Here is a 22440-nt window from a genome sequence, read left to right as displayed (position 1 = left end):
GATGAAGACAAAACAATTAATAGTTTCCGGTGATTATACACAAATCAAAATATATTTACTATATTTTCATTATCAGATATTTTCATTATCAGAGTTAAGGTCAAACTGCTGATATTTGCTGGAGTTACATTCACTCATAGTTAAGTATCTCTATCTGAAAAAACCCTCATATGGCTATATATTATATTTCTGAAATACTAACATCGATGGATACTGGGTGGAGATAAGAAGGATACAACATGTTGAACACACACAGGGCATAAATGTCCCCTCGTGTTCACGGGCAAAGATAAGAACATTTAATTAAGGAACCCTCCGTACGCAATATGGATCATAAAGTCAGTCTGTTGACCTCATGACTCAGCCTGCTTCTGCCGGGAGAATCTATAAATCATGGAAATGCTTAGCTCAGTGTGCATGGATGAATAAAACAAGACTTTCAACCAGGAGACACGATTTAACATAATTCCAAAAGCAATAATCTACACATCCCAAAAAGAGAAATATACACACATATCCAGAAACTGCAGCCTGAATCCCAGTTGTTTAATATGTAAACAAATAGTGATGTACTGTGACTATAAACATGTGTCCCAACGTTCATATCTACAGTCATACAGTCAGGAGGAAGGAGTGTCTGGGAGTGGACGTGGACGGGGTGAGTGGAGGAGTACAAGTACCTGGGCCCCAGACCCGGAATACCTGAACTGAACACCAACATCAACGCCAAAAGACAAGAAGATGAGTCGGACTTTTTGAAGCGAAAGCTCAACGTGCCTTGTGCAAGCAAGATGCTGGGAGTAGGTTACTAGTCGTGTGCGGCCAGTGTGCTGCACTCTTTCTTGCCCGGGTCTGGGGAGCAGCATCGGAGCCGTGACACTACTACCTTAACAACCATCAGTTGGGGCTGCTGGATCATCCCATCAAGCCAGCTGGAGCACCTGGTGGACAGGTAGAGAGGAGGGGTCCATGAACAAACTGGTGTCCATATTGGACAACCCGGACTACCCTCCATCACACCTCCAGGAGTCTCAGAGTACTTACGCTCTCCTGCTCCCGCCCACCGCTGAGAGGAGAGATACAGGAGAACATTCTGCCGACGGCAGTTCTCCTCTCAGATCACCTACTCTTGCTGTGCCTGTTTTTTTTTTTTTTTTTTTTTTTTTTTTTTTTATTTTTTATTCTGCTGCTGCTGACTGCTGAACTTTTTCCTTGGTATTGTAAAAGTATATATCTATCTATCTATCTATCTAAAACATGCATTTATACATGATGATCCACTTTTATGTTTCTGAGGAAGATAGCATATCTATCAGCTGTGAACACATTCCGGTCGATGACTCAGCTAATTATTGAACTTCCGAAAACTAGATACCGAGGCACACCTTTCAATCACGTAGCTTTTGATTAGACCTTCATTGGACTCATCACTGGTGTGGTCGAGTCCGCCAGGTGGGAGACTGACCATCCGGTGACCTGCAGACAAACAACAAACAACTTGGAGCTCAACGCTCTAAAGACAGTGGAGAGGGTTGTGGATTTCTGGAACAACGCAGCCCCGCCCACCCCATCAGCCTCTGAGACTCCATCGATGCTGTGGAGTCCTTCCCGGGCTCCACCACAACCCAGCACCTCAAGTGGGAGCTGAACATCAGCTCCATCACCCAGAAGGCTCAGAGGATGTTCTTCCCGATGCAGCTGAAGAAGTTCAACCTGCCCAAGAGCATGGTGGTGCACTTCTACACCGCCATCATTGAATCCATCCTCTACTCCTCCATCATTGATTCCATCCTCTACTCCTCCATCATTGATTCCATCCTCTACTCCTCCATCATTGATTCCATCCTCTACTCCTCCATCATTGAATCCATCCTCTACTCCTCCATCATTGAATCCATCCTCTGCACGCTGCAGCCACCGCCTCCATGACTTCTCCAGGAACCTGAACTGTGCATGGAAGATTGTGACTGTTCGATTCCCTTCCCTGTGGCAGGAGGCTACGGTCCATCAGCACCGAGATCTCACCCTACAAGAACTTTTATTATATGTCTATTGCTATGTACCTTTCACCTCTAACGTTCCTTGTATGTGCCACATACTTGGCACATTAACAATTCTGATTCAGCTCTTAGTGAATAATTGAACGGCTGCTGATTGCACAGTTCAAACTTCCTGGTTTTAAAGCTTTATTCTGTACTCTTAAAATATGGTGGGACCTACACTCTGCCACTCTCATAATGTATTCATAAAAGCAGGTTCATATTCTGGATGCTAGTGAGAAAAATGACATTTGCATTTTGATCTTGATTGAAATACTTAACTTCCAAAAAGTGTGCTCCTCTTATGGATCAAAAGGTAAGTACTTATTTTTAACTATTCAACGATACGATATAAATATAAACATATCTGTAGTTATTTTCTTCATTAACTTTAAAAAGTCAACCATAAGCTACATCAGTTAAAGAAAAACATCGTCACTTTCATATTAGTACGTGACTCACTGACACTTCACTAATATGCCAGTCTCAAAGAAAGACAACCCTCCTTTGGACCATTGGCAACTTTAGTATAATATGTATTATTATAAAACACTTAAGTATCACATTGTAGACTATAAAACTAAAAAGCATCATTATGCTGTGGAATTTAAAATAGAATACAACTTGTGTTGTACATATTCAAATGTTTACACTGTGGCTATATATGCCAACCTAGTTATGCTGCATGCAACTGCACAAGATAGATGTGTGCCAAATGTTTTTTTAAACACATTGTATTATTGTTTTTACAGCCATCTTCTGATCATTTTACTCTCAAGATAACTATTTAATTTATGAAGATCTGTGTATGAAATGTGCAGCAGCTATAGAAATAAACCTATTATTGCTATAATGTAAACTACTTTTGAAATGGTTCGATCTTGTTCAGCATCTGAAGGTCTCCTGAAAGCAGAGATAAGGAGTCGGGTCCTGCAGCATAAGCATAAGCAAATCTCAAAACATTGGTTCCTCATTACCCGGAAAGTTTGTGCATGAGTTTACTTTGCCTGTTTCAGAAACTATGCTCCGGATAAAAATTTAAAAAAAAAACACAACAGTTAGTTACATCAATTATTAACTTTTATAATTATCAAAATAATCTTTATTGAAAATATACACACGTTTACGTGAGCAAAAAAAATAAAAATAATGTCAGTGATAACAAAAAGAGGAATGAGTGGCATTACAGGAAAGAATACTTTCCTTTATTTTGAAGTTCTAATTTCCACAAATCAGAACGAACTGCAAGAAAACTTGTTTGGGTTATGAAGATATCAAAAGATGTCTGCGCGTTTTAAATATAGTCCAATCTTCTCTATACGAGTGTTTAAGGCACATTTTTTTTACTTGAATATTTAGTAACATTTGATTTTTTTCAATTATTATTAACAAATTAAAATCACTTAGTGAGAAGCTGTATATTTTGAAGTTGACATTTCAACAGTAGGAAAAAACAGAGCCTTTTATATTCAATACAGTCATAAAAATAATATTTCAATCTAGGAAAGATAACATATCACTAATATACACATTCTGAAAAAACTAAGAATTTAAAATATTGTTCTTAATAAAAGCCAGCACTCTCGATCAGGACAAATGAAGCAAAAATGTTAGTGCAAATCCAATTGTGTAAACAAGAGAATTAAATGAACAATGAGACACACATCTCCATGGGGACATTAAACACAACAACAAAGCTAACCAGCAATCAATGCAGAATAGGAAATATACATTTTCTCCTAAAACAATGAAGTCCATGAAAATTACCTTGTTTGCTCCAAAGAAGGACCAAGTGTTATCCATGCTGATCGTTCACAAAAAGCTCTTCTTAGACGAGTAAAAATGCAGAAGAATTCAGAAGAAAAACATCAAACTATATAATATATATGCATGTATAAACACTCAGTGCTTGACATCTTGAGAGCAGTTAAACAAAATCTTCAACATTAAGACTGCAGCGCAAGTCTAACCACATCTCCGACGGTGAATACTTTTAACTCATAATTATATGTGAAAAACAGCCCACACGCTATATTTACATGTTGCGTCTTTGGTGCATGGCTCCTGCCAAGGAGGATGAGGCTGGTCCAAAGTGGTATTCGGACATCCTCGTTGGTGCCTAGCGTGGGTCATCAGCATCCTTTCTGCTCGACTTCCTTCACAGACACTACAGGTAAGATGGGATGGGAGATGCGCCCACACAGTCCCCAAACTTGTCGTTGTCCATGTCATGCAGCCGCCTCGGTTTGCTCGAGTCCACCAGCCTTTCCTTGACATAGTCGTACGTTCTCGGGCACGCCTCCAATTCTTTCAGACTCCAGTCACCCTGGCGTGTCACCCCTGACGCCATCTAGAGGAAGCAGCACAGTAAACAACAAGAAGACTCGCTTGAATGCAGCGTTCTCGTGGTCGCAGTAGCGATAGAAAATGAGGTGGCGCCTGGAGGAGTCAAGAGTCAAGCGATGAATGACTGCCACTGGTTGGTTTCCTTCAAAGGCTGCTCGCAACTGACTGTCGATGTCCAGCTTCACCTCGTCGCTGTCCTGGCTGGATTTACTGGCTCCGTGTGAAGGACGGAGGCGTTAAGGAAGGACGGAGGCGCTAAGGACAGAAGAGAAGGAGGCGGCCAGCCTCTGAGCAAGGCAGTGCAGTGTCCTTTCAGCCCCGTGGCCTGCGGTTAAGATCAGACTGACCGGCTCGGTGGGATGGGCTGTTTGGAGGTGCCTCCCCAGGTGGATCTTGCTCTTCCTCCACAGCGCAGGCCACTGATTTGGGAACCGAGCCTCAAGAAGCGCCAAATGATCAGCAAATGTTTCTGGCTTTATGGATGGGGGCGTTCCACTATCTGCAGTCATGAGTTTAGGCATGAACTTGTACGACAGCCAGATGGTCCAACAGAGCAGCACCAGGAGAACCAAACGCCATAAACACCAAATGAATCCTGGAGGAACACAAGGCCATATTCACACGTCGTATTGCAAATAATGAAAAACAAGTAGCTTTGGATGTGGCGATAATGCAATTGAAACAACGATATCTTACCGTCACTGTGACAGGAATATCCAGAGCTTTTCTTGATAACAGCAGTTTTCTTAATCCCTTGTAAAAAAACAAAAGATCTCATTAAATCCATGTCAAACATGTCACAGCTACTCTAGATGTTGCTAATGAGTGAAATATTCAGTTGAAGCTGCAATACCTTGTTTTCGTACTCGTACTGAGTGGTTTCTCTTTGTTATCGAACAGCGTGGCGCGTCGGCTGCGAATATTCTCCGAGAGGGCTGAGTGCGCACGAGGGGCGTTGCACGCACTAGGACGGATGGTTAACTGTTGGTATACCTAAAAGGTGAGGCAGAGTTAATCAGTCAAATCTGATCATTATTTGACAGATGTGAATCCATTGGACAGATGGGCAACGCAAGTTTGTAGATACAGTCTGGTTAAATACAAACGTGTACAATACCAGTGGCCTTGGCCTCCATCTTCCTCTTGTAGTCGGCCATGCTGGTGACCGACACATCGTGTTTTTTTGCTGGTGGTCTGATTCGTGCGGCAGACTTGGTGGGAGCTACAGGTTCCTTTGTTGATGGTTTTACTGAAAACAAACAAACCAGATTAGGATGACTGTCAACATTCCCTGATGTAATCTTTTCCCATGCAGAATCAATCTATAGCCTTTTCCTACCACTCTTGGTTTTCCTCCAGTCCGATTCTTCATTTATAGCAAGACTGGATCTGTGGCCGAGATCAACTCGTGGGATACATTTATATTGCCACGGTTGCCTGAATCAGAGAGAAAACCTTGATTTAGATAAAACATATAGATCTGATCGTAAAAGTGTCAGAGTGATTGATTGACGTGTTCGTTGATAACAATAAAAATATATCTTCGATAGATTGTATATAAAGCAAAAATAAATTTGATATAATTGATCTTCAACCGATTCCTGGACATCCATCTTCTAAATTACGGCAACATAAACAAAGCAGAGATAAGGAGTCGGGTCCTGCAGCATAAGCATAAGCAAATCTCAAAACATTGGTTCCTCATTACCCGGAAAGTTTGTGCATGAGTTTACTTTGCCTGTTTCAGAAACTATGCTCCGGATAAATAAATAAAAAACCACAACAGTTAGTTACATCAATTATTAACTTTTATAATTATCAAAATAATCTTTATTGAAAATATGCACACGTTTACGTGAGCAAAAAATAATAATGTCAGTGATAACAAAAAGAGGAATGAGTGGCATTACAGGAAAGAATACTTTCCTTTATTTTGAAGTTCTAATTTCCACAAATCAGAACGAACTGCAAGAAAACTTGTTTGGGTTATGAAGATATCAAAAGATGTCTGCGCGTTTTAAATATAGTCCAATCTTCTCTATACGAGTGTTTAAGGCACATTTTTTTTACTTGAATATTTAGTAACATTTGATTTTTTTCAATTATTATTAACAAATTAAAATCACTTAGTGAGAAGCTGTATATTTTGAAGTTGACATTTCAACAGTAGGAAAAAACAGAGCCTTTTATATTCAATACAGTCATAAAAATAATATTTCAATCTAGGAAAGATAACATATCACTAATATACACATTCTGAAAAAACTAAGAATTTAAAATATTGTTCTTAATAAAAGCCAGCACTCTCGATCAGGACAAATGAAGCAAAAATGTTAGTGCAAATCCAATTGTGTAAACAAGAGAATTAAATGAACAATGAGACACACATCTCCATGGGGACATTAAACACAACAACAAAGCTAACCAGCAATCAATGCAGAATAGGAAATATACATTTTCTCCTAAAACAATGAAGTCCAGGAAAATTACCTTGTTTGCTCCAAAGAAGGACCAAGTGTTATCCATGCTGATCGTTCACAAAAAGCTCTTCTTAGACGAGTAAAAATGCAGAAGAAAAACATCAAACTATATAATATATATGCATGTATAAACACTCAGTGCTTGACATCTTGAGAGCAGTTAAACAAAATCTTCAACATTAAGACTGCAGCGCAAGTCTAACCACATCTCCGACGGTGAATACTTTTAACTCATAATTATATGTGAAAAACAGCCCACACGCTATATTTACATGTTGCGTCTTTGGTGCATGGCTCCTGCCAAGGAGGATGAGGCTGGTCCAAAGTGGTATTCGGACATCCTCGTTGGTGCCTAGCGTGGGTCATCAGCATCCTTTCTGCTCGACTTCCTTCACAGACACTACAGGTAAGATGAGATGGGAGATGCGGCTCCACAGTCCCCCAAACTTGTCGTTGTCCATGTCATTGTAGCCGGCTCGGTTGCTCGAGTCCACCAGCCTTTCCTTGACATAGTCGTGCACGTTCTCCTCCAATTCTTTCAGACTCTGGTCACCCCTGACGTCATCTAGAGGAAGCAGCACAGTAAACAACAAGAAGACTCGCTTGAATGCAGCGTTCTCGTGGTCGCAGTAGCGATAGAAAATGAGGGTGGCGCCTGGAGGGAGCTCTTCGAAGCGATGAATGACTGCCACTGGTTGGTTTCCTTCAAAGGCTGCTCGCAACTGACTGTCGATGTCCAGCTTCACCTCGTCGCTGTCCTGGCTGGATTTACTGGCTCCGTCAATGTGAAGGACGGAGGCGTTAAGGACAGAAGAGAAGGAGGCGGCCAGCCTCTGAGCAAGGCAGTGCAGTGTCCTTTCAGCCCCGTGGCCTGCGGTTAAGATCAGACTGACCGGCTCGGTGGGATGGGCTGTTTGGAGGTGCCTCCCCAGGTGGATCTTGCTCTTCCTCCACAGCGCAGGCCACTGATTTGGGAACCGAGCCTCAAGAAGCGCCAAATGATCAGCAAATGTTTCTGGCTTTATGGATGGGGGCGTTCCACTATCTGCAGTCATGAGTTTAGGCATGAACTTGTACGACAGCCAGATGGTCCAACAGAGCAGCACCAGGAGAACCAAACGCCATAAACACCAAATGAATCCTGGAGGAACACAAGGCCATATTCACACGTCGTATTGCAAATAATGAAAAACAAGTAGCTTTGGATGTGGCGATAATGCAATTGAAACAACGATATCTTACCGTGACAGGAATATCCAGAGCTTTTCTTGATAACAGCAGTTTTCTTAATCCCTTGTAAAAAAACAAAAGATCTCATTAAATCCATGTCAAACATGTCACAGCTACTCTAGATGTTGCTAATGAGTGAAATATTCAGTTGAAGCTGCAATACCTTGTTTTTCGTACTGAGTGGTTTCTCTTTGTTTCGGAATGTTATTCGAACGTTGGCGCGTCGTGTAGGATTTCTCCGAGGCTGGGTACGCACGAGGGACGTGATGGTTAACTGTTGGTATACCTAAAAGGTGAGGCAGAGTTAATCAGTCAAATCTGATCATTATTTGACAGATGTGAATCCATTGGACAGATGGGCAACGCAAGTTTGTAGATACAGTCTGGTTAAATACAAACGTGTACAATACCAGTGGCCTTGGCCTCCATCTTCCTCTTGTAGTCGGCCATGCTGGTGACCGACACATCGTGTTTTTTTGCTGGTGGTCTGATTCGTGCGGCAGACTTGGTGGGAGCTACAGGTTCCTTTGTTGATGGTTTTACTGAAAACAAACAAACCAGATTAGGATGACTGTCAACATTCCCTGATGTAATCTTTCCCATGCAGAATCAATCTATAGCCTTTTCCTACCACTCTTGGTTTTCCTCCAGTCCGATTCTTCATTTATAGCAAGACTGGATCTGTGGCCGAGATCAACTCGTGGGGATACATTTATATTGCCACGGTTGCCTGAATCAGAGAGAAAACCTTGATTTAGATAAAAACATATAGATCTGATCGTAAAAAGTGTCAGAGTGATTGATTGACGTGTTCGTTGATAACAATAAAAAATATCCTTTCGATAGATTGTATATAAAGCAAAAATACCAAATTTGCAGATTACAGCTTCTCAAGTGCGAGAAGGTGCTGCCTTTCTAAGTTTGATATAATTGTTCATGATATACATTTAAATGGTGAACTTTTGGTGACACATCAAGCAATATGAAGTCTCTTCAGGCAAACTGATGAATACGATATTATACATTTAAATAGTTTGCAGTCCTTACCAAAGTATGTTGTTCGTTGATGAGTTCCATAAGAGGCATCCTGTATATTATCCATTTCGAGGTCTTCATTTTTCTCGAGATCTTCAACCGATTCCTGGACATCCATCTTCTTCTCATCCCCACTTTCATCCACTGGTTTCTCAGTCTCTGTCCGGCTCTTCTTGCTCGGGGAATCTGTGAAATGGGACAATAAAGACTCAAATTATTCACACCGACTTGACAAAGGACTAACACAACTGTCGTAACTAGGTAAACACTTATAATTGGAGGATCTTGCCGTCATCGTCTGAGCCAGTCTCCACATCGCTGGAACCATTGACAGCTGGGACAGGAGCTTGGTTTTTTAACCCCTTTCTGATTCTCTTAAGAGGACCCCTGGTGGTCGGTTCTACAGTCACTACTAGAGGAGCATAAAGACATTTTACTGTCGATTGAAGTGAGCAAAATGAAGTCCAGCATAAATTCAGGAGGGTTTATCGTTAAACTATGTGCCCTGTTTAGCTCGGATGGCTAAACTAGCCATTTGTTAACGAGTCCCGTTGCTTACCTTTAACGGTGCCCGATGACTGCCTCGTCGACCGCCTCAACGGGCGAGAGACGATATTTTCAGACACCCTGGAATCCATTGTGGTAATTCGGGAAATTACGGCAACATAAACTAATTAATACGACGAAACATCGCGTTTACTAGCAGATAAGCTTCCCTTACTTCCTTGTATTGTTAAGGGGAACCATTTCGAGAGCGGACGCAGTCGATGTCCGGAAATGTCACCGTTTAGACATTCCCTTGGAAACACTGGCTGCTGCTCAACGTTCCGACGGGAATATTTGTGACGGACAAGGAAGCGTTACACTGGACCTATTCCACGGCTATGTGCTCGAAGGGGCGGTAAGGATTAGTAACCATTTAACATTTGTGTATGTTATTTAAGTTACACGAAGGCAGTCCTTATAGACTCAGCCGTGCCAACTGTCGTAACCGCCATCTCGTCTGTCACTTACATCGTTAGCAAGTTGGGAGCTAATCAACGCTTTACGGCAGATGTACTATTAGCTTCGTTCACTCTCAGCGAGCTAATGTTAGTTTCTATTTTCAGTTTGCTCGCGCAGCAATTTCAATAAATGATCGGCCAGATATCAGCTAACCTCGGCGCTCTTGAAACAGACAATTCAATATTTCCAACTGTGACGTCAAGAAGCGTTTACTTCAGACTTTGAACATCTGTCAAACTGATAACGCTAAATGCTCTCGTGTAAACAACAGGTGCTTCATACAGAGTTGTATTTTTCTACAGATTTTAACCATCTCTTGAGTGACGTGTCCCTATCCAAAGACATGGCAGAGCAAGAAAAAGATCACCACCACACAGCAGGTAACGTTACTAGAAACACGAATGACAAAAAGACTGGTTATATTATAGTATATTTACTAAAGGTAAAGAGCACAGTGGTCTAATTTACATGCCATGTACTTCTTTTTTTATCAGAAGACAAGGGACCAGAAGCTCAGTCCACACATATGGCTAATGTCTCATCATTTGATGAGTGCAAACAGGATAAGACCGATATTGTAAAGCTGCAACCCTCAGAAGGTAACGTTAGCTCTACAAGCAAGGTCAATAATAATAATAATCTTTGTCTGCATCTACTAGTCTAATCAAATATGGTCTCCGTCTCACCCAAAAAGATTCCACCTTATCCACATCCACAAATGAAGAGACTAACAACGACAATGTGGTGCAGCCCGACGTTAAAAGCAAGTATATAATTATACAGCAGTGTTTCATTTCCATCGAGCAATCAATAAAAGACCAACAGTCATGCCCAAGAAGACTGTAGTAGTGTGTTAATGTTCATTGTTTTATCTGCTCTCAACCCAATGTTGTTAAATTCCATTGCGCTCTTACATTAGTTTGTGAGCCTTGTTATCCATTTCGCAATGAATCATACAATTATTCACGTAAAGTCATTGTAAATTAACTAGTAAGACCAAAGGTTTCCTTGAGATCTGTAATAGAACTGAAAATAGGATTCTTAATTAGAAAAATTCAACATTAGCCATTTAGTTAGATGACACTTAATATCTTGTTTTATTATAGACAGTACTTCAGCTGAAGAGGGGATGGTGCCTCCAATAGAAAGATCTTCACCTCCAGAAGACCACACAGCGCTGAATGTGAAGGATAACAGCAACCCTGAAGAAGGAAGCCGTGGTGATTACGAGAGAGAGATGCCAAGAAATGAGCAAAAGCCCATGACTGCGGAGATTTCAAGTAAGTGTTCCTGTCAAAGTGTTATAACAAGTGATTTCTATGTTATTATCCCTGGTATTCACATGGTCAAAGAGCCACGGCACTTATATTTACTCACTTCAGAATAGATTGCTACAGCCTTTTGTCCAAATCCATCTTAGTCTGCATCTCCTGCAGTGTGCACAGCCTCCTAAGTCGGTGGCTTTGTTTACAGCCGTTCTTTTATGATGCTCCTCACTCTTCACTGCAGCATGCAGGTGGATGTCATGAAACAAACTTACCTTCAGTCACAGTATGGCATTAGTTTGCTGTAATGTATTCAGTAGCTGTTTAACTGTGTTCATGCTCTTTTGTACATTCAATTCCCAGGAGCAAAGGGCAGGTTCACATTTCTTCTATTTTAATCTTAAAATGATACTTACGTGCTCCATGGCAACTCAGCAAGGAGTCCAAGTCTGTTGAAACAACAAAGAGTGACTTTCATACCAAAAAGACTAGTAACATTTACAGAGATTAACAACTGTTTGAACCCCTTTTGTGTTCTCAGGAGAATACCCCCCTGAAGAGAAGAAAGCACCAGACACAACCCTAGATGACAAAAAGGATGATGATCAAGTAGATGGACCCGATGATGAGGAAACCCCAGACTCCAACGCCATAAACCCTGATGCTGAAGAGGGTGATTGGGACTTTTCAGAAATTTTAAAATGACTGAAAGTCTCAGTTTTGTTTTTCCCCCTTAGCTTTCTGATTTGGGGTGCTGAGCTTCTGGGCGTTCCAGTGCTACACAACAGGTGTGGTTCACTGGAAGCATGAACATGTAGCTGCACAAGTTTGCTAACCAGTTTGTTTTTTTCCTCTACCATCTGTCAGATGAGAGCTCCCCGGAGAAGGAAGACGAGGATATACCGGACCCCACACGGACAAATGAAGAGGTTGAAAACATTGGTCCGACCATTAATGGAAAACGTGGTAATTTATCAATATGTTTATATCCCCTTTAGAAACATTTATAGCCTTACCATCTCCGTGGTTGTCGTTTAAATAACCGTTCTGAATAACTTCTAAGTGACACATGTGCCTTCTCTCCGTAGGAATGACATACCTGATAGCAGTCGGTTTGTTGGGGTTAGGGATTGCCTTATTGTGGCCGCATCTCTTCCAAACCAAGTCTCCACCTCAGAAAGATGGAGTGTGGCAAATAGACACCTTCCGAAGGCAGTTGGAAGAGGTAAAGACTCAGTTCCCCAATCAACGTGCAGCGCTCTGGCAGAGAAGCAAGATCCACATGCTGAGGCACCTCCAAACAGCCCAGCCCACAGAGCCGGTCAGTCTGATCCTGACCGCAGGCCACAGAGGTGAGAAGACGCTGCACTGCTTGGCTCAGAGACTGGCCTTCGCCTTCTCCTCTTCTCTCAACGGCTCCGTCCTCGACATCGACGGAGCCAGCAAAGCCAGCCAGGACAGCGACCAGGTCAAACTGGACATAGACAGCAAGTTGCAGGGAGCTTTCGAAGGAGACCAACCCGTTGCCGTCATTCACCGCTTCGAGGAGCTACCTCCAGGCTCCACTCTGATTTTTTATCGCTACTGCGACCACGAGAACGCTGCCTATAAGAAGACTTGTCTGATCTTCACAGTACTGTTGGGGGAGGAAGAGGAGATTCCTGCCGAGACGCGTCTGAGTACTGTGGAAGAGCTGGTGGACGACCAGCTGCAGAAGAAGTTCCTCTCCGATGGCCACCCGGTCTCTTTTGACAGGATGGACCTTGACAAGTACAGTGGACTGTGGAGTCGTATTTCTCATCTCATTCTGCCTGTGGCAGCCGAGGAAAGGATAGAACGTGAAGGGTGCTAGGGGACATCTATAGTCACTCTTGAACTTTTAGTCCGAGCACTTAACTACCACTGATCTCGCAGATATCTCACTGGGTGACTTGTCATTCTGAGGCCAGAAGCAGTGGTTTTAAACACCCTACAGTTTCTTACAATTGATAATAATGAAGCTCACTACAGATTAAGGAATCAAGTATAAATGGGACACTTGGTATTATGAAACTTATACTTTGGGTGTTTGTAAAAGAAAAGAAATTATTAATCTCAGTGCTTTATTCTTTAAGTACTTTGATCAAATGTAATTATAGATATATTGCAGTTTCAACTGGGGGCTTTTGTGTATCTCTACAAGACAGAGCTATTATTTTGGCATCACAACACATTATTTTTATGACAAATATCTTTTTCTGCAGTACTCAACTCTACATGGCACCAGGTGACTTAATCGTACTCACCATGCTCCTTTTTATATTCACATGAACACGCATCACACAGAAGCTGTATATGATCACGCTGCAGTTTGATGAAAACAAGTGAAGGAATTGGATGTGCCTTAAAGTGTAAATAAACAGGTAATTTAAAATGCGTTGTCGTTGTTAAGGCTTCTTTATTTAACGTTAGATTAAGTCCTTTGGTGCACAACAAACTGAAGTTAATTTCACTTGGCAGCTTACTCACGGTTTGGTGTCCAGTTGATGAATAAAAGAGCAACGCGTGTGCTTGAAACTACGCAACAATAACACAATAGAATATGCCGCGGCAACCGAAAGAAAAAGAAGAAAGCTATTTAAAACCCGTGGCACAGCTACTTTGATTATTAGCATCCAGAAGCTGTATGCACCATGCGCACAGCTGCTACTAATTAACGACGTGTTCAACAGGTGCCAATTTACCAACGCTGCAATGCCGCGGTTGGCCACATGGGGCGCGAGTACAATCCATAAGACATTCAACTTCCTCCAGTTATTGAAGTGAATGTTTTTTGCCGCCAGGGGGCAGTACAAGCACATCTGAAACCGGGTGGTTGTATAGACACCGAGACGCAACAAATCAATATGCAACAGGTTACTTTATATTCGACCTCAAACATATCCTTTAGATTAGAACATTGAAAGCCTAATTGAATCTAAAAGGAAAGATCCAGATGAGGTATGCGCTTTCAATGCATTTAGTTCCACCCCCACCCCCGTCACTAATAATAATTGTGCTTCTCCATCGTGTTTGAGAAGGTCTTTGAAGCAGTGTAACTCCTCCTCGCCCGTCTCATCAGGTCTGCCTCCTGTCAGCGCGGCTCCAGCAGCAGATGCCGGCTGCTCCCTCGCAGGCTGCACGGTTTCTCTGCATTCACTGACAATGAACACGATGACATCGCGCTATAAAGTTTAATCTCGCTAATTGATGGCTCCTCTGGATTTACCTCTCCAATTTTGGGGGCTATGACATTTTCTTGGCAGCTAAAGTAATTTGTGGCAGGCTGTGCCTGCTTGCTCACTTGCAACATCACGTCTCTCGCCGGTGCTCCGTGGGCTTCACAACATGTATAAGTTATGCATCGCCGTCGTCCTGTGTTGTGCGTTTTTTCCACGGTGCTCTGCAGCGCCAAAGACCTGGGGTGCAGATCCCAGGTCCGAATTTGAGCGCGAGGCAGAGCAAGAGCACAGGCGGAAGGAGGAGATAGATGCCCAGGAGAGCATCCTCTCTAAGGTAGGAGGAAACATCCCTTCTTCACGTGTCTTATGGACATGTCATCATTTCCTATGCGTAACAATTCAAAGTTTTGTTTTTTCATTGAGCGTGGTGGAAAATTCATCCGTCCTCTTCTCTTTGTAGCTGCTGGGTGATTATGACAAAGTGAAAGCCCTCTCGGAAGGCTCTGACTGTCGGTGTAAATGTGTTGTCAGACCCCTGAGCAGGAGCGCCTGCCGGCGGATAGAAGAAGGGAGCGCCACTGCGCAGGACTTCTTCAGCGTGGAGACTATCACATCTGGACCAGAGTGCAAGTGCGCCTGCATCGCGCCTCCGTCAGCAGTCAACCCGTGCGAGGGAGAGTTCAGGCTGAAAACACTTAGGGAAGCTGGAAGAGGGAACGTCAAGGTGAAGTGACGTCCGGTCCCTCGATCCTAAGTGGACATGCTCCAGTGCCAATTAAGGCTGTTGCGCCATATTGTTTTTGTTGTTGTTGTTGAAAGGATCATGGATCACTGGTGTTTATGAATATCTCGGGTTATCACATTCAGGAGATTGAGTTTGGATGCAGCTGGGGATAGACCTACATGTGGCATGTCTTGAATCGTTAAAGCCCTTTGACGGAATCCACTTGATCCTTCTAGCTTTCCACTATCCTCGAGCTGCTGGAGGGATCCTTCTATGGGATGGATCTACTGAAGCTGCACTCCGTTACCAATAAGCTGCTGGGTCGCATGGAAAACATGGAGAAGGTACAGCGCCAGTGTACTTTCGAAGTGTGCAAAGATGACTGCAAATATGTTGGTATACTATACTATGTGGGAACAGGTGCGTTTTATATTGGGGTCTTTACTGTGTCCAGTAAAACACTCTTTGGGCCAGTTTTCAAATTTATTAGGGGCTGGACCTGGAAGGAGTGCACAGACTTCCCATCACACTGGAGGTTTATCTCACTGTGGACCCTTCTTAATAGCTGACCTGTTTAGAATGGACTAACACAATACCTTCTTTGGTCTTTTTTCCCCATTTAGTAAATTACTGTGCCGTTTTTTATTTTTTATTATGAAAGTGCAAATATTAACTAAATGTTTATTAAATTATGTAGAATGTTTTTTTTTTTATTGAATAAATGTTTCAGTTTAAATTAAATGGTTTAAAACGTACAGTGCAGATGTGTTCAGTCAGGAATCGAACAGCAATTAACAGTTTAATTCTTAACTGTGAATTTGTTTATAGTTGGATCAGACGGTCCAAAATCATATGTTGCCACCAAAAATGTTTCATACGTGTCACTCTAGGGGTAATGAATCATTGAGTGATTTGAACAGTGGTGTAATTCAAAACATTGCATAGAGTTACGTGCAACATACTTGCAGGCTGTGCAGAGAGCTGCGGTGCGACAAGTTCATTTTGGGAGAAAAAGATGCTTTGGCTTCTGAAATAAACGTGTTCCCAGAGATGTCCATGGCATGGAGAACACAGCTGCAGGTAATACAATTAATGGATAAATCAAGGGTATCCATTCTTACTTGTATTAGTTCCAGCTGTGCCTGTCCTGGTATGACATGGGAAAAGGTTCAAGTTGTTACGTCACCAGCATTTCTTTAGCATTCTGGGAAGTTAAGGGAGACAGAGTACAGGTTTTGCATGTCCCTCTAGCACACACACACACACACACACACACACACACACATATACATATATATATATATATATATATATATAGAGAGAGAGAGAGAGAGAGAGCTTATAATTAAATTACTTTCAGCTGAATTCCATGTAGCTGCTGCAGGTTCGGGTCCTGGTATAATAATTATAATAATAATAATAATAATAATTATTATTATTTATTTCTTCATGCTGGATCACACTTTAATTATTTACTGGGACACTTGAATAGAGCAAAATTATCTTTTATGATCTTTTCATACTATGACAATTCAAAATGTGTGCATTGAAAACAGATTTCCTTCTGTTAGTCATTATGGCTGCCAATTTTTCACGAAAACATACAAACTATTTCTGTTAATATGTCAATTTTGTCCATAACGGCATGAAGGCAGTAGCTCTGAACTACACCACGGTTGAACTGGAGCCCCAGGAGAGCCCTCATATCCAGGCGGATGCGACTGAAAGCCCACCCACCCCTCCTCAGCACCGGCATCCGGACCAGAAGAAACCAAGTGAGGCCAGCAGGACTGCAGCATATCCAGACCCAGATGTAAGTGGCATCTTAATATCACAAGGATGCAGAGGTAAAGAAAAGGGATAAACTATGAACGCATCAGTTTTTTATTTTACTGTATCATAATAACACAGTAATAACTACATTTGCATTTTGGTAATTATTGATGCAAAAATGGGGATGCTCTTAACTTGCCACATAATCCCAACATACTTACTGAATTCAGGAGAGAAACACATCCAAACGGAGTGATTGGGTTCACATGTTGACGCCCAGACTGCAAAAGAATTATGAAGTCTTCCATACCTTCAAATCAAAAACAGCAATTATGTGTTCTTTCATCATCGACTCCTCAATAAAAATGTGTGAAAGAGTTATTGAGGTCATTCAGTACTGGGTGGGCCTGGGCTTCACATGCAAGTGACTTCCACATGTAATATGCTTCACTGGAGCACTTGTAAGAAGCATTAAACAAGGTTATTAATAACAATTAAAAGTTGATACTTTATTAAAGGATACATCAAGTTTATTGCAACTTGGGGTTGCACTATGTAGTTTTGTTTATCATTTATTAGTAATAATAACATTGCGCTCACCAATTAAATTGCTGAGTATGGCTACATAGATACAATAAAAAAGTTGCTCTACAAGTAACATGATTACATATCCTGGGGTAACCAAACTTATTTAGAAGAGAAAATTAAGATAACATATTACTCAAAATGTCCATTTTAAATATCAATCCCAGTTAACAAACTGACTTTGTCCTACTTTTCTTGCCACTGCAATGAGGAGGTAATGCCTACAATTTGCTTGTTGTCAATTTATTTCCCCCCCAAAAAGTTAGTTCTGGCTAAACTCTTGGCTTACTTAAAGTCTGATTGTCTGACTTCTTGTTTGTTGTTAAACTCACAAGCCAAACAAAAGTAATGTGTCCCTGGAACAAAACATTTTATTTCGTTAGGTTTCTCCAAGTGTTCCAAAATTAAGTTTGCTTGATGTCCACCAGAGCAACGCTTGTATAACTTGTGTTTTTTATTATTGCTTTTCTTTTCTTGGTAGGATGAAAGTGCATTCACATTAAACTCCTTTCCTCTCTCCTATCTCCTTGGACCATCATGTAATCCAACTGATGTATCCGTCTCACTGCATTTGGTTGCACTGGTAAATGTTCTTTCCTCATAGAAGTTCTGTGTGTCCACCTACAGGTACAATATGAGAAGAAGTTTATTGGGGAAAACCCATCCTTCCTAAAGACAGATGGTTCTGCTCGTATCATTGAAGTTAAACCTCGGGTGACTCTCAGAAACGTGGCTAACAAGGAGACGTCTCAAGTGTCGAAGACCGGCCCCAATGGAATGATCATAAGGGGGATGACTTTTTATAAATCGGAGCCAGATCCGATGGTGGCGGACGACGGGGAGCCTGGAGAGAACCGTGAGTGTAGACCCTCAGCTTAAGGGAAAAATATTAACAAATCTATAAAAACCTTCTCAGGAAATGTTTGACATCCACACATTTCAGTCGTGTGATAAACAAGTGGTCATTTAAAAAGTAAACCTTCTGTTTGCATGCACTTCATTTATGATTTGATTTGAAATGACATGTAATGTAATGATTTCAGACACAGATTAAGATACAATTGCAACAATTTGGATGATTTATATATGTTTTTATTTTTATATATAAATCATCCAATATATATATATATATATATATATATATATATATATATAAAGGGCAACTGTGGTTAGCAGGTCCGTCTTTCAATCAGGAGGTTGGTGGTTCAATCCCTGCCCTAGTCGAAGTGTCCTTGAGCAAGACACTTAACCCTGAAGCTGTGTCTCCAAAGAGACTTATATGATTGTAAGTTGCTTTGGGTAAAAGCGTCAGCTAAATGAAAATGAAAAATAAATAAAAATGATGCTGGAAAAGCATCTTCCTTTAACTGTATATATTTGACCAAATCTTTTCCTTTTCCTTTCCCCAAACAAGTGTTTGAGTACAATGAATTCAGTGGCGATGGCCTGATTGACATCTTCATTGAGGAGAATCTTTTACAACGCGCAGTCCCTCGCCCCAAGACGAGGACGTGGCCGAGATCCTTCCAACCAAAGACAACCGGTCCATTGCACGCTTCCACAAAAAACATCCAATCGGCAAAACCGAAAGAAGCTCAGCCCACCTCAAAAACTCCCAAAGAGTTTGTCGACGCAGGTGGAGCCACATCGGCGGACGCGTCCGCAGATATACAGAGTCACGCGTCCGCAGAGAGAAGCGGCACGTTGGGACCAACCGCTCCCACACAGAGAGTCACTGCTGGAACCACTCAGGGGCCAATCCCTGTGACGGAGGAGCCTTCTGGCACTTCCTCAAGCATCACCGCCGAGGAAACAACCAACACGACAATAAACACGACGCAACCGTCCGAAAATACCGTCACAAAAGAAGTCCTACCGGCATTGACGGCGAGGAATATGCCGACCACGGTGATGGACACCTCGACCCGGGAGGTGAGCCAACACATGCAAATCATTCCCAGCAGCACTGCAGCTCTTTTCAGAACACACACGCCAAATACCGCCACAGAGGCTTTGGCTACCGCTCCGTCTTCCGGTGTAACCATCACAAGCCATGCTGCCCTGACCTCAGCACCAGTACGCCGCACCACAGCTCCCACACCGGAGGCCTCCACACCAGGAGAGACAACGGAATCCACCTTCTTTCCAGCTTGGACTTTGCCTCCTACCACGCGGAGGCCGATGACTTTGTCTCCCCCCACGTTCCTGCCTCTCACCACACCTGTGACTACCCCTTCTTCAGCTGCCACCACCACCACAACCAGACAGGCTGCTCAAGTCAAACAAAAATACAAAATCAGCTGGGAAGAGGAAGATGGGGAGGAGGGACACCCGGGATTAGAAGAGCCGATGCAAAGACAGGAGGAATCTCCCTCGAGGAAACCTGGTGAGTTGAGTCGAATGAGGGGAAGACTTATCGAATGTTTATCGAGTGATGTTTAAAATGAACGGAAGTCTGTTGCGCTATTCATGAAATCAAAAGCAAATGCATTCACGCTTCCAAAGAAAAGCCGTCACAGTGCGAGACGTGTTGATTGTCAAATGGGAAGGAAGGTGCAATGAGTCCAAACTGCCGGCTGTGAGACGGTATCCTCACAGCTCAGTGCTGAGTCAGCGTGCTCACATGCTGTTGTTCAGCAGGTAGACTTGTCACCATGCAGGCTAGCGTTCTAATCCACAACAAACACAAAGAGGAAATGAGGCTCATGAGGAATGTCAATGTTCATTTTATAAAAAAATATTGCCGCTAGATGTTGAAGAACAAGAAGAGAGGGGGTAAAAGAAGGTGGGTTTCATATTCCTGGCACGTTGGATATCTATACATAATTTACTGGGAAACCATGCAATCGTGGTGGAGACGTTTCTCTAAAAACCACAAATGGCAACCTCATGGCGAGGGATCGTCAAAGTGAGCTGGCTTCACCCTCATGGAACCGTGAATGTCGCTGTCTGGATAAGATATCGTGTCTATCCATCCATTGGTTGTTGAGACATTTGATTCAAAAACCATCTCGTCAAGTCCTTATAAGAGTTTACCGCCAAAGATATGCCCAAAAAACACTGTCCTGTGAATTCTCTAAACTTTGTAATTCAGTTCTCGGTCCTTCGTGGCAACCTCAACCTTTCCGTGAGAAAAGCTGGTTAGAATAAAAAGCCTCTCATTATTTTCAGACGTAGGTTTGGATAAACAGTCTCTGAATCCTCTTTCCCAGGGGAGTGCGAGGACACTTTGGCAACAATTTCGGAGCCAGTAACTCACAACACCTACGGCCGGAAAGAAGGAGCGTGGATGAAGGATCCGAAGTCGGATAACGACAAAATCTACGTCACAAACTTCTTCTACGGAAATAATCTCCTGGAGTTCCGCAACCTGGAGGTTTTCAAACAAGGTGAGAGGCAGAAGTGGAAGATGACTCGTTGTTGTCCTCTTGCTTCCAGGGAGTCTCATGAGTCTCCGCTGTTCTGTATCCTTTCCAGGCCGTTTCACCAACTCTTACAAGCTTCCCTACAACTGGATCGGCACCGGGCACGTGGTCTACGACGGGGCTTTCTTCTACAACCGCGCCCTCTCCCGAGACATCATCAAGTTCGACCTGCGCCGGCGCTCCGTGGCCGCCTGGACCATGCTGCACGACGCCCTGCTCGAGGAGTCGTCGTCGCCGTGGGAGTGGGGCCGCCACTCGGATGTGGACTTGGCCGTGGACGAGAGCGGCCTGTGGATCGTCTACCCGGCACACGACGAAGAGGGCTTCTTGCAGGAAGTGATCGTCCTGAGTCGACTGGACCCCTCAGACCTCAGCATGCAGAGGGAGACCACCTGGAGAACCGGGCTCAGGAGGAACCACTACGGGAACTGCTTCGTCGTGTGCGGCGTCCTTTACGCTGTTGACAGCCACGACCGGAGGGACGCCAAACTGGAATACGCCTACGACACGCACACGAACACTCAGATGACTCCCAGAATGCCGTTCACCAACAACTACAGCTACACCACGCAGATCGACTACAATCCCAAAGAGGGCGTTTTGTACGCGTGGGACAACGGACACCAAGTCACATACAACATTAAGTTTGCCTTTGTTGACCCGTAGTTTTTAAAAAGTTAACTAAGGTTTGAATGGATTGTAGATCAGTCCACACGGCCTTCAGTACGGAGAGCAACGAGGGCCAAATGTACAAATATACTGAAGGGTTTTCTGCTTTTGTTTAAATTTGTATCTGAAATTGATGAAACGATGAGCTTGATTTAAATTAACGTAGAAAGGTGTCGGAACCAGCTCACGTCTCGGGTCAAATAAAGCTTTAACAATTCTCATGACATAACCAATTCGTGGGAGAGCTATTCTTTCACCAAATTGCCCGATTACATGGATAAATTCCATGTTTCTGGGTTTTCTTTTACACACGTGATTCTTTGTATTTCATTGTTCTTTGCATATGCCGCCGGCCGTCTGTGTGGTAACATCACACCTTTGTCTTGGGAGAGCACTTAGCCCATCCATATCAGACTGCTTTTGAAGAAACGGCAATAAAGTTGGTAAATACTAGCAGAAAATGTCTCCTTTGTTTCAATAATCACATTAAAGTGGCTTTAATTATAGCTTGTGTATATGGATTCAACTGTGGGGGGAAAAGACAAACCATGAATACAAACAGAGACGATGATTGTCCAAGCCTGTAATTTGGTTACTGGATGTAAATTAAGTTATTGTAGAAGAAAAATAACTCCCGAACAGTCTTTCTATTGTACTTGTTGAA

The 22440-nt window shown here is 42.7% G+C and overlaps 3 protein-coding genes and 1 long non-coding RNA gene across 6 annotated transcripts; 2 read left to right on the top strand and 2 right to left on the bottom strand.

Annotated features, from left to right (window-relative positions):
• Window positions 1–5357: 5357 nt before the first annotated feature.
• Window positions 5358–5798, bottom strand: LOC130193420 (uncharacterized). Its single transcript, XR_008831648.1, has 3 exons — window positions 5725–5798; window positions 5503–5634; window positions 5358–5378 (listed from the first exon to the last, which is right to left on the bottom strand). It is a non-coding gene; the product is annotated as an uncharacterized LOC130193420 (long non-coding RNA).
• A 488-nt stretch (window positions 5799–6286) lies between these two features.
• LOC130194272 (torsin-1A-interacting protein 2-like) lies at window positions 6287–9856 on the bottom strand. 2 transcript variants are annotated; one of them, XM_056415200.1, is made up of 8 exons: window positions 9690–9856; window positions 9420–9542; window positions 9143–9316; window positions 8727–8825; window positions 8506–8637; window positions 8259–8381; window positions 8108–8158; window positions 6287–8006 (listed from the first exon to the last, which is right to left on the bottom strand). In XM_056415200.1, the coding sequence occupies exons 1-8, from the start codon at window positions 9766–9768 to the stop codon at window positions 7231–7233; spliced, it is 1557 nt and encodes a 518-aa protein (XP_056271175.1). In that variant the 5' UTR covers window positions 9769–9856; the 3' UTR covers window positions 6287–7230. The 2 variants fall into 2 exon arrangements, with proteins under 2 accessions (XP_056271175.1, XP_056271176.1); XM_056415201.1 differs by lacking the exon at window positions 9420–9542.
• Window positions 9857–9951: 95 nt separating this feature from the next.
• On the top strand, window positions 9952–13816 carry LOC130194273 (torsin-1A-interacting protein 2-like). Of its 2 annotated transcripts, none has more exons than XM_056415204.1 (8): window positions 9952–10031; window positions 10438–10515; window positions 10633–10734; window positions 10830–10898; window positions 11242–11415; window positions 11942–12073; window positions 12268–12366; window positions 12489–13816. In XM_056415204.1, exons 2-8 carry the CDS (start codon window positions 10479–10481, stop codon window positions 13250–13252), a joined length of 1377 nt encoding a protein of 458 aa, XP_056271179.1. In that variant the 5' UTR covers window positions 9952–10031; window positions 10438–10478; the 3' UTR covers window positions 13253–13816. The 2 variants fall into 2 exon arrangements, with proteins under 2 accessions (XP_056271179.1, XP_056271177.1); XM_056415202.1 differs by having other exon boundaries at window positions 10630–10734.
• A 718-nt stretch (window positions 13817–14534) lies between these two features.
• On the top strand, window positions 14535–22229 carry olfml2ba (olfactomedin-like 2Ba). Its single transcript, XM_056414013.1, has 8 exons — window positions 14535–14934; window positions 15061–15324; window positions 15561–15668; window positions 16976–17137; window positions 18310–18538; window positions 19097–20068; window positions 20895–21071; window positions 21160–22229. The coding sequence occupies exons 1-8, from the start codon at window positions 14767–14769 to the stop codon at window positions 21771–21773; spliced, it is 2694 nt and encodes an 897-aa protein (XP_056269988.1). The 5' UTR covers window positions 14535–14766; the 3' UTR covers window positions 21774–22229.
• The last annotated feature ends 211 nt before the right edge of the window (window positions 22230–22440 follow it).

This window comes from Pseudoliparis swirei, chromosome 5, assembly GCF_029220125.1.
Source record: "Pseudoliparis swirei isolate HS2019 ecotype Mariana Trench chromosome 5, NWPU_hadal_v1, whole genome shotgun sequence".
In the NCBI taxonomy this organism is placed as follows: Eukaryota; Metazoa; Chordata; class Actinopteri; order Perciformes; family Liparidae; genus Pseudoliparis; species Pseudoliparis swirei.
The sequence above is the reverse complement of the archived record's forward strand: the minus strand, read 5'-3'. Positions and strand labels throughout refer to the sequence as shown.

Bases quoted from the DNA above. Each gene is read 5' to 3' on its own strand.
- LOC130194272 (XM_056415200.1), bottom strand. From the start codon at position 9,768: ATGGATTCCAGGGTGTCTGAAAATATCGTCTCTCGCCCGTTGAGGCGG. The intron at 9,317-9,419 runs GCAAGATCCTCC...CCCATTTCACAG, and splicing joins GACTGGCTCAGACGATGACG to ATTCCCCGAGCAAGAAGAGC. The intron at 8,826-9,142 runs GTAAGGACTGCA...TCTCTGATTCAG, and splicing joins TCAACGAACAACATACTTTG to GCAACCGTGGCAATATAAAT.
- LOC130194273 (XM_056415202.1), top strand. From the start codon at position 10,479: ATGGCAGAGCAAGAAAAAGATCACCACCACACAGCAG. The intron at 10,735-10,829 runs GTAACGTTAGCT...TCACCCAAAAAG, and splicing joins AAAGCTGCAACCCTCAGAAG to ATTCCACCTTATCCACATCC. The intron at 11,416-11,941 runs GTAAGTGTTCCT...TTGTGTTCTCAG, and splicing joins CATGACTGCGGAGATTTCAA to GAGAATACCCCCCTGAAGAG.
- olfml2ba (XM_056414013.1), top strand. From the start codon at position 14,767: ATGTATAAGTTATGCATCGCCGTCGTCCTGTGTTGTGCGTTTTTTCCA. The intron at 15,325-15,560 runs GTGAAGTGACGT...TGATCCTTCTAG, and splicing joins CTGGAAGAGGGAACGTCAAG to CTTTCCACTATCCTCGAGCT. The intron at 20,069-20,894 runs GTGAGTTGAGTC...CCTCTTTCCCAG, and splicing joins ATCTCCCTCGAGGAAACCTG to GGGAGTGCGAGGACACTTTG.